The following is a 16,490-nucleotide window of genomic DNA, read 5'->3' on the forward strand; positions in this document are numbered from 1 at the left end:
TAAGTAAATGTCTATTATTTCATCTCCCATTGGTTTTCACCCATCTTTAATTTGCTAAGGACAAAATTTTTTGTAAATCTATGATACATATAATTTTACAGCTTATATAAGTTCGTTACATCTGTCTGAATTCTAACTTACAATATATGGAATTTATGTTTTATTACAATTTCCTTGACTGAAGATTACTTCAGGCAGTGTTTGTTAACATTTGGGTTGATAGGAGATTATTGTAGTATACTTTTAAGGCTACAAATACAGAAAATACTGTACTCTCTTTAAACCTTTTAATTTGTCGCATTGATTTGCCGAAGGCAATTGTATTACCGATAAATAATGATCAATGATGTTCCTGAAAGAATATTTCATCTGATTGACTTTTGATCTATAAATTAAATTATAGTGTATGATAAACTCGTGTATGTACGGTATAAGCGCAAGTATTTTTAATTTATATATTCTACGCTTGACACTAAATCTTACAGGTATGGAGTGTAAGATATCTATCCAAGTGCTCTTAAGTCTTCACATTTGGGCATGTTTAATTTTGACTGCAATAAATAGTTCAAATTTTGATCTAAGAATCTTCAAATACTCACAAAGTGTAGTAAGTAAGTTTATTTAGAATACTATCGTGCTTTTTTATACTCTATGTAATCGTATCATTGGTTTTAATGGGTGATTTGATCAATCTTTTTTTACTTCAAACTTATCGTTTTCTATCTACTATATTTGAAAGATAAATGTACAATTTCTATTACGATGAGCAATTAGCAACCCTGTTTTATCATTTACTCGATCTTCAACTTTTATTTTGATTCAAGACTGTAATTAGATCCTTTTTTTGCATGTTTAATTGATGCAACTGTTTCCCTTTTGTTATGTATATATATGCTATGATATTGTCATCGACTTGTTTTTTAAGTATATTTGTTATTCTATTGAGAATAAAATTTACTCGATAAAAAAGATCTATGTTAGTTTATTTATCATTAATAGTCATTAAACTTATTATTAGCTAATGGTAACTTACACAATGACTTTAACCTTAGACAATGAATTAATTTATCACTGAAAAAAATAATCATAATTTTAAGTTAGACTTTTAGAATAGCTACTGATAGCATATCACACCTTCTTTATATTAATAAATTACTTTCCTTTACGTGGTGTGATATCCAATTATGGTGGAGCACTGAAATAAAATTTAAACTAAAACATAGTCAACAAATAAAGAATTTTGGTCCTACATTTAGCGTAGCTTCTCAATCTCGGTAATGAAAATATAAATCTAATATCGAATTTAATATTTTAGTATCAAATCGTTATAAATAAAGAATATTTCTTATATATGATATGATTGAATACTTTACAATTCAATTCTTGATTTCATATCCTTATATGAATGAAGTATTACGGTATTAAGTATATTAGCTATGTTAGCTTAACTTAGCAGATCTTCTTAATTTATGACTTAATGATTGTACTAACAGAAATACTACAGTTTAATTGACTAATCAGCAGATTAATAGTAGTATCAGAAATGAGGATAAACTAATTCAGTTTCACTGATCTGTTATCCTATACTATCTTAGCCTAAATACTCGTAGGCCTTACAAAGTAGCAAAAGCCGGAGCTAAACTTAAAAGTGGAGTGTAATAAAATACTACTGCAGTAAGAAACACTTTAAAGAACTTGGAAGACTATGAAACGGTCGTAGATTGAAGAAGTAATATACAGTATATGGAAAATGGCTAATTAAATTAGCCTGATATCTCAATGTATGATCAAGGTAGCATTAATAGATATGATCTGATAAAGCAGTTTAAGTTAAAATGAGATTATGTGCACTACGTCGATTCGAATCAATTTTAGCGAATTAGGCATCTTTTCAATGCTAGTTTCATTAACTGCTAAATTAGTTTTGACTTATCGATAATGAAGATTTATTAGATTTGTCCGTATAGCTTGATGTTGAATGTCAAATACATAAGGAATAAAAGATTATTCAATATTGCTATCTGGTCTATCAAACCGTAAAAGAAATGCTATGCATTTCGATATTATAATTCTATACTCTTGCCTGTAATTAGAAAAGTATCTTAATTCTTGATGCGATATTGAAACTGGATAAATCACTAGCAAAATTGATACCCATCTAATGGTGTGATCATCAAAAATGGTAAAATTGGTTTTGGACAAATTTAATTCTCCAAATATGGCTTATGTACATAATTATTCCGTTCCAGATTATGATGCAATTCATTTTTTAATGGCAAAAAAGATTGACAGTTTTGTCCTAAGTACATGCTGAAATAATGTGTAAAAATGAGGTTAAGAAATTAGATATCCATGCTAAGATGATAACAATTACTTTAGCTCTCCAATTGTCAAACTCATTTTGTAACGGTAAGGCGATAGTAAACACTGAAATCGATCAAATTTGTTATAACGTCAAATTTAACAATATTTGAAGAGCATAAAAGTAAACAGTACCTAAATATTATTATATCATTTAATAAAAATATCTATAAGTATTGGCGTAGGATTTTCTTTGTAATCCAACTCATCATAGCAACTATGAAATGTAGCCAAATTCAAATCTTTCTATACTTATGCTTTGATAATTCGTGTAACCAAAGGGAAAAGTTAGATCATTTTGATTGTTGCCTAGACGAAAATGAAACTAACCGTTGTCATAGAGACTAACCTATGGCAAAGGGAGCGAAATATAAAGAGGTGGGAAAGATATTCATTAACAAACCTATCTACTTCATCGCATTTGATAAACAATTACAATCAATAAATGAAAATAGTTGAGGAATATGGAGGACATTTGGTAAAATCAGGAGAAGCGATTAGGTTGTATTAGTAAAACGATATACGAATCGCATATTGGCTGTGGTAAAAATTAGAATAGTATTTTAGGTGAAATAATAAGCATCATTGGTTTATGTGAAGGTTGTAGCATGGGAAAAAGATGGCCCTGTAAAGTAACTAACTGATATTTTATACCCTATGGTTAGAGTGATAATACAGTACTTGTAAAATACAAAGTATCACTTGTCACAACATCAGGAAATAGTTTGGAAAATTGTAAACAAATTACAAATTATGGTTAACACGAGATCCATCAATATAGCTTGAATAATGTTATCTGTTTACTTTTTTCTCCTAGCTCCCTCTTGACGATAGTATAGACTATTACAATGTCATACATAAAATCAATTTTTAAATGAAATGTTGAAGGTTTCTGAACAGTTGCTGGATGGAATGCGATAGCGATTGTAAATATGAGAGTAATATGGAATAACAATGTGTCTAGCTTAAATGAATACCTTATTATCTATTTTCCAAAGGTAACTGCCATCAAGCGTGTTGTTACTTCTTTACAATTGAATGTATTATTAATAAATCATACATATTTATAAGCCTTATTTGCAAATTGAAGCCATCTCATACGCTGTGATACTCCACTTGAGTGTCGATCATACGCAAGAAATGAAATTTTTCAAAGCTATCGTTATTCCATAATAATTTCTTATTAGCAATTACCAGCTTAACTGAGTTTAGGCAATATTGATCGTCATAATAGAGCTATTTTAGCGGTGGAATTTGTCAAGGTAGTGATAAACTAATTTAAACGAGGGTACACGCATTGTTTACGAGATTGGAATAGAAAATAGTTGCAAGATTTCATTAGGTAATAGGCATAGACAAGTTATCGAGAGGTTCAATAGGTAAATCATGATCCATTTTTAGTAGAATCTTGTACATCGATCGATGTCGTTATTATTAATTATCCCTTATTTTTTTCCTTTTGGAGTGGGGGGGGGGGGGGGACGGTCAAGTAACTTTTCATTTTAGTATTATTCCTTGGTTAAAGAAGTGCACTATACATGACCTGTAAATCATATCATTTCCACTCCCCAAAATGATTCATTGTAATTGCTGATCTGTTAGTCATGATTATAATACAGTTTAAGGAGATCACGTTTACGCATTTGCTCTATTAATCATTGATAATAGAAAGAGGAATTCCTCAAAGTCGGTTATTCGTTATTTCTCTCTCTCTCTTGATTATTCTCAAGGGTACCTATTTCAAGAATATAAGAGGATGAAGAAAATAGAAATGCTATAGTTGAATTCAAGTCCAGTCCAAAACTGCTTTCAATTCATTTCGATCGTTTTATCATTCCTTATACCTTGCCATGGTCTTCCTGTCGGAGGAAATTCTATTTTTTATTGATCAAGACTGCTAAAAATATGCCCTATGTCTGCTTTACTATTATACCGTATACTTGAATACAGTACAGTAGACTACTGTCTATCCTATGGTACAATAAGTAATCCTATTTCGCTATTTCCTTCATATACTGTAGTCCACTGTATCCATGGATCAATTATTCTGCATGTGGAGCTAAATATAAACCGGTTCAAGCAAATAATGGTCCTATTTCGCTATTTCCTTCATATACTGTAGTCCACTGTATCCATGCATCAATTCTTCTGCCAGTGGAGCTAAATATAAACCGGTTCAAGTAAATAATGGTCCTATTTCGCTATTTCCTTCATATACTGTAGTCCACTGTATCCATGGATCAATTATTCTACCAGTGGAGCTAAATATAAACCAGTTCAAGCAAATTATGACAATAAAATTCCAATTCATTTCCCTCGTCTACAATCGACGTCCAAAGTAGAGTCTTGCTACAGCGAGAAGAAACTCGATTGATCAGACGAATTACCGCAGCGTGACGTAGAGAATGGGTTACGTCACAACAGTACAACGCTTGACTGAGTCCATCCGCTCATCCAGTCCAGTACTCAGTACTCTATACTGTAGTGCGACAGTGTACTTCACACTGTACACTGTAGAAGAGACTTTCTAACCCTAGTGTACACTGTACTGTACAGTATAGAGCACTGTAGTGGACGAGCGGATGGACTCCGTCAAGCAATACTGTACTGTTATGACATAACACATTCTCTACGTCACGCTGCGGTCAGTTGTCTGATCATTCAGTGATCAATCGAGTTTCTTCTCGCGGTACTGTACTGTAGAATGTCCTGTGCGTTACAGTGTACAGTACTGTACGTACATGTTTTTGCCTGAATTGTACTGTACACTGTATGCTACAGAGCAAAGTACTGTAGTTATAAGTGGTCAACTGCGGACTGTAGCTCGTCTCCATGATTCCTCTTAGTTACAGATGAAAGAGATTTGTTTCAAAATTGTTGTAGTCTCTCCAAGTTAGTTTCCTTCCGCCAAAGCTTGGCAGTTCCTCCTTCAAAGCTCAAAATCGGTAAGAAGAATTGATTGATTATTTGTTTATTCTTTGCAACGATTTAAAATAAAAGATAGAGAACTTGCAGTAATCTTTCGTTTGATTGATATGTCGTCCACTTCTTCAATAATGCCAAGAATGATTCATCATCAACACAATGATTTCATCTTGATGTCGAGTTTTTTAAACAGCCATGGATATCCTCAGTAATGTGTAGTTTACACACCTATCCGATAAATAGAAATACCAAATAAATAACATTGATAAAAGTCCTTCTTTCGCCACCACTTTACCCGTACTATACTATCTACAAGTAGATGAGTGAAATGATATACTACCCGATTTCCAATCAATAAAGGCATCGGCTTCCCCAGCTGTCAATCGAGCCACATAGCGACCAAAGTGGTTCAATTATTTCATTCTTACGCCGTAATCGTTGGCAAATTTATCATTCTTCACCTATTCATTTATACAGTAGAGAGAAATTGTACCTTCAAATGGAGACCATACTCTGCCTGATTTTTTCCCCAAAACCTTGAGTATGATTGGATCGGATCATTCTTTGACGACCATTTGCTGCATTTACCTATCCATATCAACTACAATCAGTTAATAAATAGAAAGATAATCAGTTTTTAAAAACTTCCCGTAGTAAACCTTACGGATCGACAGATACCTTGTTGACATATAATAAACGCACTAAATTAGCGAACTCCGGGGGGGGGGGAGGAGGGCTGAGTAAGGAAAGTCGAAACGACTGCATGAAAGATAATTTCAGTCGCAATTTTGAACCCATTTTATTGGTGTGGTATTCACAGGGCCATCAACACAATTTGCTTTGGATTTACTTTTGCCGTCTTATTATTTGTAGTCCTTTTTTTTTATTTGTTGTTGATTACCGACAAGTTCAAGTTAAATGTCCGTAGACAATTGTATTGTCATGCTTTGTCTGCAGAGTATATACATTCGCCACCTTGTAGAGATCGCCTACGGTTTCCAGTTACTTCTTTCTATTTACTTCAATATCAATCGATCTATCCATTCAAAAATAGGTAGAGAGTTTTGAGCTATCTTCACACTGTCAAACCATTTACAAATTCAATTGGTGCCAATTGCTGCTGAACTAAGAATGATTGATTTTCATTGACGTACAGTATATACAAGCAGTATGCTATCCATAACCTATGGAATATATTGGTCGGTTTGATAAACGTATATCAATGTGTGCAAATATTCTACAGCATTCTTTTATCGGCAAATCTTCCGTAGTTCAATATCGACAATACGTACGTAAAATGGCAATACAACGTTAATAATACCAAGATGATTAGCAGAAAATTGATCGTTACTGTACACCTTGATTTACCAAATACTATCTTGTCGATCGTCAGAGGTCTATCCGATCAATAAGTTGCGTTGCTCTTTCAATGTTACCCTTTGAAAGATATCAAAGTTGAATTTTTCTACTTAGTTGCACGCTAATTCATTATTAGTGATCATAATCAAGACTAATTCATTTTGACTTGATCGTCAATTTTGAATTTTTTTCACTTTTATGAACTGATTCAAACTTTCATTTTTCAACTCCAACTTTTCTCATATACGGTCGGTCCTGTGATCGTCAATTGGTCATGATGGTCATGTAAATTAGTCCTACATGGCATGATACAAGGAAACAGCCATAATATGTATTAATTCTATCTACTGCAGTGCAATCATGTTGACTACTGTCTATGTTTGTCATGATAATGCTCCAATGGATTCACAAATTACTACCTAGTCGTCTAGCAGTTATCTGCAGTGACCTAATTTAAAATTAAAAGCGATTGGTAAGATACCAAATTATAATTGTCTGTATTAGAATAGCAGAGGAAGGAGAAAATAAAAAATTGCTCCGTCAAGAATAAATTGAATTGTTTAGCTATTTTTTAATTGGTATTGATCAATATGTATCCATAGTTTCAAGTCTTAGTTGTCCAACGCATTTATGCTGTTCGCGTTTGCTTGACAAATGTGAAATATGCGCAAGATAAAGGACATTCATTGTAGCAATATGTATGATTTTGATGATCGTCCATTGTTGAAATGCATATTTTCAAATAAAGTTGGACAATTTCCCATTTATATATATACATTACCCTTTCAAAATGATTCACTTGTTATGTCTATTCTAATTTCTATATCGGTCATTACGACGTATCTTGGACAACGATGCATTCTCTATCAACTGTGTCCATCATCATAGCGACAAAGAAAGATTTGATTCTGTTATTCAAGGAAGCTTAAAGAAAGAAATACATTTGGTAATAAAGAAACTTGACTATTGTCAATTCGGATAAAAAACACTTCTTCTTTTCTATGCCGATCATTTTTCTCAAATCATTCCAACTCAAGTTCAAACTGGTAAGACTTTTCATGCAATTTCTCTTGAAATTTTCAATCTATAAAGTAATGATTTGATTCACTCATGCTGTACTGTATATTGACATTACGATATTCATATCAAGTTGAACAAGAGTTGAATGGAAGTAGTGTTAAACGATCTTTTCAGTCTGATTCCTTTCCAAAAGTCATTCATGTTAGTACTGTGGTTTGATTTAGAATCCAAAAAGTCAGTGGCAGCACCAAAATTGCTCCACCAAGTCATCAATGATTCAGTTAACCTTTCAGTCTTTCTTGACCTATCTTCATTGAAATTTATTCTGCATGTATCCATCCTTTATAATTAGTGCCATAAGTCAATACTGATTCCTTTCCGTGCTTATTTCATGGTAGTACAGTAGTTGGAAGTCAGGATAGAAAGTCAGTAGCAGCATCCAAATTGATCCACTAACTCATCCATGACTCAACATTCGGTTAGCCTTTGCCTTTCTTCAACTATCTTCATTTCTATCTATTCTGTATGCATTTATCCTCTATGATGCTTGAAATTGAAAGTTAGTGCCATAAGTCAATACTTATTCCTTACCATACGTACACATTTCATGGTAGAAATTTGATTTAGGATAAAGAGTCGATCTAACGTTAGCACCAACATTGATCGGCTAAATCATCGATGATTCAGTCGTTCACTTAACCTTTAGCTTTCTTCAACTATCTTAATTTGTATCGATTCTGTATGTATTCATCCTTTTATGATGCTTTAAATTGAACTTTAAAATTAGTGGCGGCATAAGTCAATAGTTTATTCCAGTCCATACGTATTTCATGATCGTAGTTTAAATCAGGATAAAGAGCTGATGGCAGAACTTAAAATGATTGCACTAAATTATCGATGATTCAACATTCGGTTAACCTTTGCCTTTCTTCAACTATCTTCATTTACGCGTATCTCATCAACAATCTATTCTGTACGTCTTCATCTTTTATAATCCTTTAAATCTCGATTTAAAGTTAGTGTCGTAAGTCAATACGAGTCCATTCTGTACGTCTTCATCCTTTATACTCCATTTAAATTAAGATTGAAAGTTAGTATGATGAGTCAATACGAGTAAACTCATTAGCAGTAACTAAATCTTGACTCGCCATTAAATCTTTCATTCACTGTGGCTAACATGCAAAAAAGAAAACATGGCTGCTATTTTTTTTTTGGGGGGGGGGGGGGGATTCATGCAACTGGATAGTGACTAATGTGGGGCTAATTTTTTCAATTTCTTTGTAATTTTGTCGTTGATAGATTATCTCGGAATGGTCTTAATTTCATCAGCAAGAAAGTGCTATTTCATTAGTTATCCATTGAAAGCTTAGTTGTGGAAAAAGGCAAGCCTTGATCGGCAATGATTGATCACCGTGATCACAGACTAATCAGATAAAAGTTACAGTGATCTTTGGAATTTTTGTATGAAATTTTGCTTCGCTCTTTCTTTCTCCAACTATCCCAGTGTTATAAAGAGAAGTAACAAAGTGGTCAACTGGTAATACAAGACAAAACAGCCTTAATTCAACTTTGCTGGATATCTTCTACTGAATACATCATTGATGATTACTTTGAGAACTGCTTAAGGATTCAACTTTATAATCCATGCGCAGCTTTTTGATAGTGCGAGATACCTTGTAATTCCTCTTGTACTCCATTGGTAAATGTTAACAGAATATGACAACAACGATATAAAAAGACTTTAATTTGCCTTCATCTTGAACAGGAGTAATAGGAAAAAGATTGAACTTGTCTAAATTATTGCACACGCTATCTACATCAACAGCTTGCTTTATCATTAATAACTAGATAAAATTAGAAAAGCATTGGACTGTAGTTTACATCACCTTGTGAAGAGATAGAATTTGGTCGCAGCGTTACATTTTATGATACAAGATTTGTAGTTCAGTTTGGGCTTATAAAATCGACACAGTTGGTAAATTGAAACGAAAAATTACTATGGGTTGTAGCTCTAGTTTTCCTACTTCACCATCAGTTACTCATCAAGTGCTGAAAACTGCTCAAGTTACCATTGGAAAAAATATCCAGATAAGGTCACAGAAAGCCAAGATATTTTTCCTATTCGGTAAGTTCAAATTGACATCCCATATTGTCTTCAATTTCTCTCCTGTTGATTAATTTATTATGCTGAAGACGCTATACTGCTTCATTTTCGTTAATGGATAAGTTTCTCTACTTGAAAGACAAGTTTCATTAAGTGATAAATCATCATTAATCTGATTACCATCTTCTATACTGCTTCATTTTCGTTGATGGATAAGTTTCATTAAGTGACAAATCATCATTAATCTGATTACCATCTTCTCTAATTGCAACACGTTGATAATTTCAATTATCCTATATCGTACGAATTAGAGATGGTAAACTAGTATAACGGCCTAACGTCGACTACATCATTGCAGGTAGTGATGAGACATGTTTTTCAATACAATACGAGTATAGAAAAAAATAGATATGATCCACTTAGGTAAAATTTCATACAAGGAAGAGGATGTAAATTTATTAATTCTCCTTTTCTATATCATCATAGTTTCATGTAATAACAATAAATAGAAAGATTTTTCCATGTGTGCATTGTATAGGCATGACTACAGACAAAGATCTTAGTTTAAATGAAAGATATGCATCATCAATAATGCTAAAAAGAAATCTTAAGACAGCAAGTACACGCTTAGCGCATTTTGAGCTATTAAATTATAAAACTAGATGCCAATATACAAGTCTGTGCGCACCTTATCACTTTCATACTATGCAGGAAAAGTTACCTACAGTATCATTGACTACATATTTATAAGAAAATTTCAAAACAGAAAGACTTCAATTCTTGGCATAAAATTAAAATATTGGTTTCAAAAATAAGCATAAGAGTAACAATGTTTCTGTAACTTAATAAGCTAGACTGTGTTAGTTTTTTAATTTTTAATAATGCTATTTTTATAGTGCTATTATTCACTTAATTAACAGCACTATTACTTATACGATACCTTCATATAAAATTATTCATAATCATTTTTATGCACCTACTAAATCCATTCGTCAGTAAAAAAAATGAGTACATGTTGAAAATTGCTAATCAAAATATAGAAATCTTACCAACTTCGACAAATTCATTGCTTATCCATTTGAAACAATATCTTCATTGAGTGATATTTACTCTTGAACCAATTATATTATTTCGTCCTTTTTATCAAGAAGAAGAGTAAGATAGTAGCTTGGCCAATGTACAGTAAACGTAACCTTTAAATTAAGTTAAGCTAAAGGAGTTTCAGTGTCGTCCAGTAATATTATAGGATAAAGATAGATTAATATGGCATAACTGAAAAGGTATTTGACTTGATCAAAACTGTCTTTGGAGATACTTCTTAATGAATACTCATCCGAGAAAGATAATATGTCTACCATTCATGCTACAATCTAAGTTGAATCATGAATCATATAGAAGAGATGACCTATCTTAAACCATTAAAGATATCTTATTAATACATCATATAACGTACACTATCTGTAAAGATAGTGAAAAATCTTCAATGAATATACTGATGAAATAGTTTACTTAAATTAAATAACACATTGGCCTGTTATTATCATCGTTTTGTTATTCCGCTTATTTTTCAACTATAATAATGGCTTCCTTTTAAATCCAAGTACCAGTTTATTTAATATGCAGCAAACGAAACGGATATAATTTATTTTATAGTGCAACAAACAATACATTGCTCTTTCTAGGCATCATAGTCTTAAGGAGAAATTTACTTAATGTAAAATCCCAGACGCAAGCAATTTTAAATTTTGTCTTACCAATCATCAATTCCTATACGCGGATATGCCCTTAGTAATAGAGACAGTAGCCTGACATCGATGATACGTAAAAGATCAAAGTTTTAATTTTATACTTCGTTACCAACATTGTTATTTGACAATTATTAAATGATATTGCTTTGACCAGATTTCCTTTCCTTCCTTTGCGTCTTAATTTAGCTTTTTTACGTTTTGCCAATTTTACTGAGGTTTTTAAGAATCAAGCTTTGATCTTTAAATGAATTCATCAATACCTTAATTAGAGTATTTAACACAACTCTTTCATTGGACAAACTAATTAATTAATTAATCAGCCAACCTTATCGCTATTATTAGACTAAATTAGAAGTAGAAAATTTGGAAATCGTTTCTATATACATTATTATCTTTACTTTTAGCGTTATGATCATTCAGATTGTAAATTTGCAAGCAAATTATGCAATTTATCTTTAGTATACTGTATTAATGCCGTAGAATGATAACCCTAAATGAGCCAACAATGACGTAATGTTTGCTGTAGTCGAAAGCTAATAATTTACTTACCGAGCATCATTTATTTGTTTTTGGTTAAGTGTATATCATAGCAATGATGTTTCCATCGTTATGGCTTCCAAATAGAATTGACACAATGCGAAATGGCAGAAGTGATAGATTTTAGTATCGTGCGATAAATACTGTTTGTAACTGTAGATTTTCCAATAGAAGATTAGTAAAGTAACAATATTTTATAAAGATTTGGGTATAAATTGTACTCACTCACACTCGAATGTTCAGCTTACTTTTATAAGCTGTTCCTACTTTATCTAATTTTCGCTCGTTCAACTTCTTGTGAATTAAAACTATGGGCGTACGTAGCTTAATTAATTTTCATTTACTGATTATTATAAATTTTTTAGTCCTATTACTTAAAGTCCAGCTATGACATCTGTTTAGTAGATTATTGTTTGCTATTACTTTGTTTGTATTTTAGAATTTTATATTAAACACCAACTAAACCCACACACCATACAGTGTTAACTAGATTTCCAGCTCTTGATACTTTGCTTCAATTTAATAAAGTAATTTACAATTATGCTACTAAGCGCTACTAAGCCGTAGTATCATACTGTTACATATCTAAGTTAATAACTGTAACCAATGAGTTCGTTCTTAACAGGCTGCTGGGTAGATTCTGTAAATGTACAACCTACTAATCCTGCTAGTGTTACTTAGGTTGTACATTTCCTTTGGGAAGATTTTCAGAAGATTTGATGCTATTGCCATACTATGACTACTGTTGACCTGTGCTGACATATATAGTAGTGGCTACCGTTGTAGTTTATTATTTGATTTTGGAAAAGTTAGCTAAATATATCATAGTTGCGAAGTTTTGCTCCATAATTAATTTAGGAAAGCAAATTAACTATCACAGTATTTTACTTAAGACAACGTATTGCAGAAAGGAAGAACTTACATCATCAATACTGTAGCCATCATAGTAGGCTGTCTCCTTTGATCCGATACTAATCTATTAAGTAATGACAACTCTGAGCTGGAAGTTACCAACAATACATAGCTAGGTGTGCAGATAGACCCGTATAAGTCCCATGTAAAAATACATTTATTTTAGCGAGTTATCAGTCAACCTGTAAGAAAGTGTTTATTTTTAATGTACGTATCTTATCGACATATCATTTTTTTCGACTCGACAGATTCAACAATAAATTATTTAAGTTAATGTCCATTTTATGAAAGCAGCTTTTAAAATGACTTTTTATATCCTGAATCATAAGCAATTTCTGCTAAGTAACTTTTAAATTAGCAATTGAATTTTATACTAGTATACTTATCACAAATGAACGCTTTCTTCAAACACATTTTTTAACTTAGGCGGTCCAGGATCTTGTAAGGGTCGAATTGTCCATGATATTATATCTGTATTTCGTTTTAAACTCATTTCCGCGGAAGAGTTACTTATTAAATCTTTGCCTAGAAAATTAGCCAATGTCGTATCTTTAGACGATATCAACGATATTATGCAAATCATTCGCACAGAACCCAAACATATTACGTTAAGTTGGGTCTTTTCACTTATTATTCGAGAAATTGAAAGTTTACTAACAAGTAGTGATTGCTTCCTCGTTGACGTTATTCCCAACATGAGATTTCTATTGCGTCATCAAGAATTTGTTAAAGATTGCCGACAAGAAATGGAAGAATTCGAAAAACAAGTAGGATACAAGAATAGCATTGATAAAAGTTATCTAAATATAAGCTTTAATAGTGGAGAATATTTTTTAATATCGATATATATGATAATCAATTTTATCTAAGTTTTGCTTTCATTTACTTGATCATAGTGGCCGATTGTTTGCGGTATCTCATTAAATATAACTCAAAATGCCATTAAGACCAGAGATAACCGCGCAAAGGGTGCTACATCAGTAGCGTTATCACAAAGTGATGAAGCTGATATGAGTAAAACACAACGTCGACTAGCACTGTATCAAGGATGCGTAAAGAATTTTGTAAATTACTTTAAATCTACTGAACGTTTGATTACTTTTGACGTATCTGGTAAAGATCAAGAGGCAACTTGGAATCAAGTTTCTAACTTCTTTACCAAGAATTTAGATTTTGATCCCATGAAGCATAGCTATATTGTTATGTTCTTTTGCTTTAGTAAGTTAACGGTTGCCCAAATTTAAATGTAAATGTTACCAATCATCTATTGATAAATTTATTATATTAGACATATTTTCCATTATTTACTCATACTATTTCCTATGCATTGGATTATGTATGATTTAGGTATCGATGATCTTCGAATTTTAAACAACACGAGTTCTGATTCTAACGTTGATGTCGTTAAGTTCTCCGATGTTATCAACGCAGATAGCATGCAAATTGTAAGACATAACAAATTAATTTTTTGATTTTCTAATATTAATTTTAGTTCTCACGATAATTTTACATTGATTTGCTTGCAGGACCAGCAACTGAAGAATTTATATCATCACATCCTTCAACGCGCACTACATCGTCGTTACTTTATTGTTGATCTAACTGATAGCACGATAAAGTCCAGTGGTATGAACGAGGTATCACATCAATTTTGTAGATTTTGACTTTCACTTTATAACAATAACGTGTATTGACTCGTTGCTCGTTGTTATGTCTCATAAGAAATAGTTATAAGACCTTAAGCGAAATTTGTATATTTTGATACCCTTGACTTTTAATTACCTTTGTTTCGAAGCAATATTGATTAATATAGATATTTAATTTTCCATTAGTTTCCAGGATCTGCCATCATGTTTATAGATTCATTGAAAGAATTTAGTAAAGACAATATAATCGAGAGAAGGAATGGCATGTCTAACATGGATCTGACAAATTTTAAAGCTTTTTACTTAACGAACAACGAAATATTGTTCTTTCCACGAGCGATAGATTCAGAAGCCTGTCGTAGGATTGCTCTTTGTATGAAGAAATGAAAAAATTTACTCACAATCCTTATTCGCAGTATTTACAGTATGAATGACATTTTCTTTTCCTTGTTTTAAAATAAATGGATGCTTAATGTTTTACTCTTTGTTGCCCTTCTACTGATTAAAATGCTGCAGACGTATAGCTCAAGATTTGTTTCATTGTACGTTGACAGCCATTTTCATTTCCTGTCTTTTGATTGTACAAATGACAAAGTTACCTTTAGCTGTATAGAACTTGTTTATATTATTTGTATGGATGTATCTTAAGATTATCCCATACTTGCAAAATTTAAAAATTTTTGATTTCAATGTAGAGTACTGTCTAGAGAGTATTTCTATTTTAATTTTTTAATTTTTCGATTATTGTAAATACTTTAATATTTTTGTAAAATAGAACAAATTATACAGTACAGTAACTTCATCACAAACTACAATTTGCAATATTCGGTGTAATAGTGAATTATTAGCTATTTCATCAAATTCTACAAGAAATTAATATGTTAAATCATGATTCAAATATTATTACTGTATTTAACTTAAGGTATTTTAGTGGTGATGCTACTTAGATCACGATATGAATGAAATTACTTGATTAGTGTACCTACCTTCATTCTTAACCGTTACTAAATCTGAGTACATCATAATTCGCTAAATATGATAATCTTGAGATTTCTATTGTAAATTAATATAAAATTGTTCATATTGGGTAACTAGATTTTACTATTTTGTTATAATTTCTGACTCTATAAATGATATAAATATAGAATGTAACGCTAATGGCTCTCTCCTAACTTATTGGCTCTAGCTTGAGTCTAGGATGCTTGTTACTTTGATCTGCGGCTCAATAGTAGGATCTAACAATAGCGATTTTATTTAACGTAACTTGCTATTTATAGCTGTATTTACTAATTTAATGCACTGATGCTAATTACATTTAATCTATACTATAACATTTCAAATTAAAAGCTCTATGGACTAGTTAGACAATGATTCATGAATAGACTTAAATTTTTTATATGATTATGTATTTATTGTACTGTATTTATTGGAAAAGTTCTATTGAATCTTCTGTTGATCCTTAATTATTATTGAATTCTATTTAGATTGATTAATATATAACAAATTTTATTGGAAAAACTCGCTTTCTCATTATAACTTGTATTTATTGTAATAACAAAAATGCTTGAACTCAAGTGTTGTATTGCATCTTTTTGGTTTTATTGATTGTGTGACTAATTATTACCTATCTATTAAAATTCGTTCTGAAGACAATGCCAGGAAAATAAAAATCTGGTAACATTTTAATGATAAAAATAGATTCAATATTTCGACACGATCAGTTTTATAGATTAAAATTTTCATCATTAAACCTTCATCAATACTGATTTAAATAAGAATATGCGATGCAGTCCTAATCTCACTCAGTTACCTTAGCATTTTCTTAATGGCGATGCTTCAATTTATGAAGCAATCAAAAATGTAACTGGAGCATCATTC

At 31.6% G+C, this 16,490-nt stretch overlaps 1 protein-coding gene across 1 annotated transcript; it reads left to right on the forward strand.

Annotated features, from left to right (window-relative positions):
* Positions 1-9,663: 9,663 nt before the first annotated feature.
* Positions 9,664-14,999, forward strand: TRIADDRAFT_51702 (uncharacterized protein; the record flags this gene model as incomplete). Its single annotated transcript, XM_002107777.1, has 6 exons — positions 9,664-9,790; positions 13,393-13,733; positions 13,863-14,184; positions 14,314-14,411; positions 14,493-14,603; positions 14,799-14,999. 6 exons carry the CDS (start codon positions 9,664-9,666, stop codon positions 14,997-14,999), a joined length of 1,200 nt encoding a protein of 399 aa, XP_002107813.1.
* Between the last annotated feature and the right edge of the window lie 1,491 nt (positions 15,000-16,490).

The sequence above is a fragment of the Trichoplax adhaerens genome, genomic scaffold (genome assembly GCF_000150275.1).
Source record: "Trichoplax adhaerens TRIADscaffold_1 genomic scaffold, whole genome shotgun sequence".
NCBI lineage: Eukaryota > Metazoa > Placozoa > Uniplacotomia > Trichoplacea > Trichoplacidae > Trichoplax > Trichoplax adhaerens.